Source organism: Apteryx rowi, unplaced genomic scaffold (genome assembly GCF_003343035.1).
Source record: "Apteryx rowi isolate R43461 unplaced genomic scaffold, aptRow1 scaffold_1359, whole genome shotgun sequence".
NCBI lineage: Eukaryota > Metazoa > Chordata > Aves > Apterygiformes > Apterygidae > Apteryx > Apteryx rowi.
The window spans coordinates 61894-63504 of record NW_020447596.1 but is presented as its reverse complement, the minus strand read 5'-3'; the positions used below and the strand labels follow the sequence as shown (position 1 = coordinate 63504).

Sequence of the window (1611 nt, the reverse complement as noted above, 5' to 3'; positions counted from 1 at the left end):
GGGGCACCCATGCCATGGGGCACATATACCTGCTGGCACCCATTCCCATGGAGCACCCATGCCATGGGACGCCCATGTCATGGGGTTCTCATGCCCTTGGAGCACCCATGCCCATGAGCACCCATGCCATGGGGCACCCATTCCCATGCAGCGCCCATGCCATGGAACACCCATGCCCCCCCCAACAACCATGCTTCTGGGGCGCCCYAGAAGCCACCCATACCCATGGGCACCCATGCCTGAAGGCACTTACGTCCATGGGCACCAACGCCTGAAGGCACCCGTGCCCACATACACCCAGGCCCRTGGTGCACCCATAGCTACGGGCACCCTTATCTGCAAGCACCYGTGCCATGAAGCACCCATGGTCATSGGGACCYCGCATCCCTCAGCACCCRTGCCCATGGGTACCCATATCTAAAAGCACACATGCTGTGGGGCACCCGTGCCCATGGGGACCCCATGTCCATGAGAACCCATGCCCATGRGCCACCCATTCCCATGGACAACCCATGCCCATGGGCAACCATGCCCATGGGGCACCAACATCCATGGACTCCCCTGCACCCACAGATGCCCAGGGCACCCGTGGGCTCCAACGCTCACCTTGCCCAGGAAATGCTTGCGGTAGATCTTGGCCGTGTGGTTGCACTCGAGCTTGGCGCGGGTGCCGGGCGCCGGCAGGGGGCTGGGGACGGGCGTCCCGCCGAGCTGGTGGTTGGTGCCCTCGATCCAGTAGCCCCCGAACTGCGGCAGCAGGATGAGGGGGAACGGCCCTTCCCGGCCCAGCACCTGGTGCCGGCAGCGGAGGTGGGTGCTGGGGCGGCGCCGGCGCCCACCTGGCACCCGCGCCGCCGCCGCCGCCGTTACCTCGTGGACGCTGGGGTAGGGGATGTAATCCTCCTCCGTCTGCAAGACACCGCGGCGAGGGCGTCAGGGCCGGGCGCCCGACCCCACAGGACGCCCCGTGCACCCATGGGTGCCCCCCTCCCCTTACCTTGAGGGGCGGCGGGCAGGCGTAGCGCGGCTCGGCCATCCTGCTTCCCTGCGGGAGGCAAGTGGGGCGGGATGCGTCTAGGTGGCCCGGGGGGGCCCCGGGTGGCCCATGGCTCTTCCTGGGGGGAGAGGAGAGGTGGGCGAGACTGAACCCCACCGGCGCCACTCAGCTGTCCGGCTTCGGGGACCCAGGCGTCCGAGCACCGCCTTGCCCCCCCCCCCTTCCCCAAACCCAACCAGCATGAGGCAGCCGACCGGCAGAAACGGCGGGGCACCTCTGTGCCCCCGCGGTGGCGTTACCCCTGAAGCCTAATGGTGGCGTTCACCCAAAGTATTGCTGCTTGCTGGCCGGCGTGAGCCGGGCACTCCTCTCCCCGGGAGCGTGGGGGGACCCCGCAGCGGCCGAGCCGGCAGGGGCCGCGCTCCGGCAGCCGGCACRGAGAGGAGGACAGACGCGACGCAGAGCGCGGGGCTGAGGCCGCCCAAATTCACGACGCCGATGCCCCGCCGTGCGTGCAGCGCCGGACACCCTCCGCCGCGGGGCGCCCTCTGCCGCCGGCCGCCGCAGCACCATGGACAGCGGCCGGGCTGCAGCGCCGAGCACCGGGCACCGGC

General features: G+C 69.8%; 1 protein-coding gene across 1 annotated transcript in view; it reads right to left on the bottom strand.

Moving 5' to 3' along the window:
* Positions 1-606: 606 nt before the first annotated feature.
* RAP1GAP (RAP1 GTPase activating protein) overlaps positions 607-1611 on the bottom strand; it is a gene marked incomplete at its 3' end in the record, with an annotated part of 3694 nt that continues 2689 nt past the window's right edge. Inside the window, exons 2-4 of the mRNA XM_026057040.1 lie at positions 998-1045; positions 871-909; positions 607-792 (exon numbers count right to left, since the gene is read on the bottom strand). Coding sequence (XP_025912825.1) covers positions 607-792; positions 871-909; positions 998-1045 — 273 coding nt within the window. The remainder of the gene's footprint in view (positions 793-870; positions 910-997; positions 1046-1611) is intronic.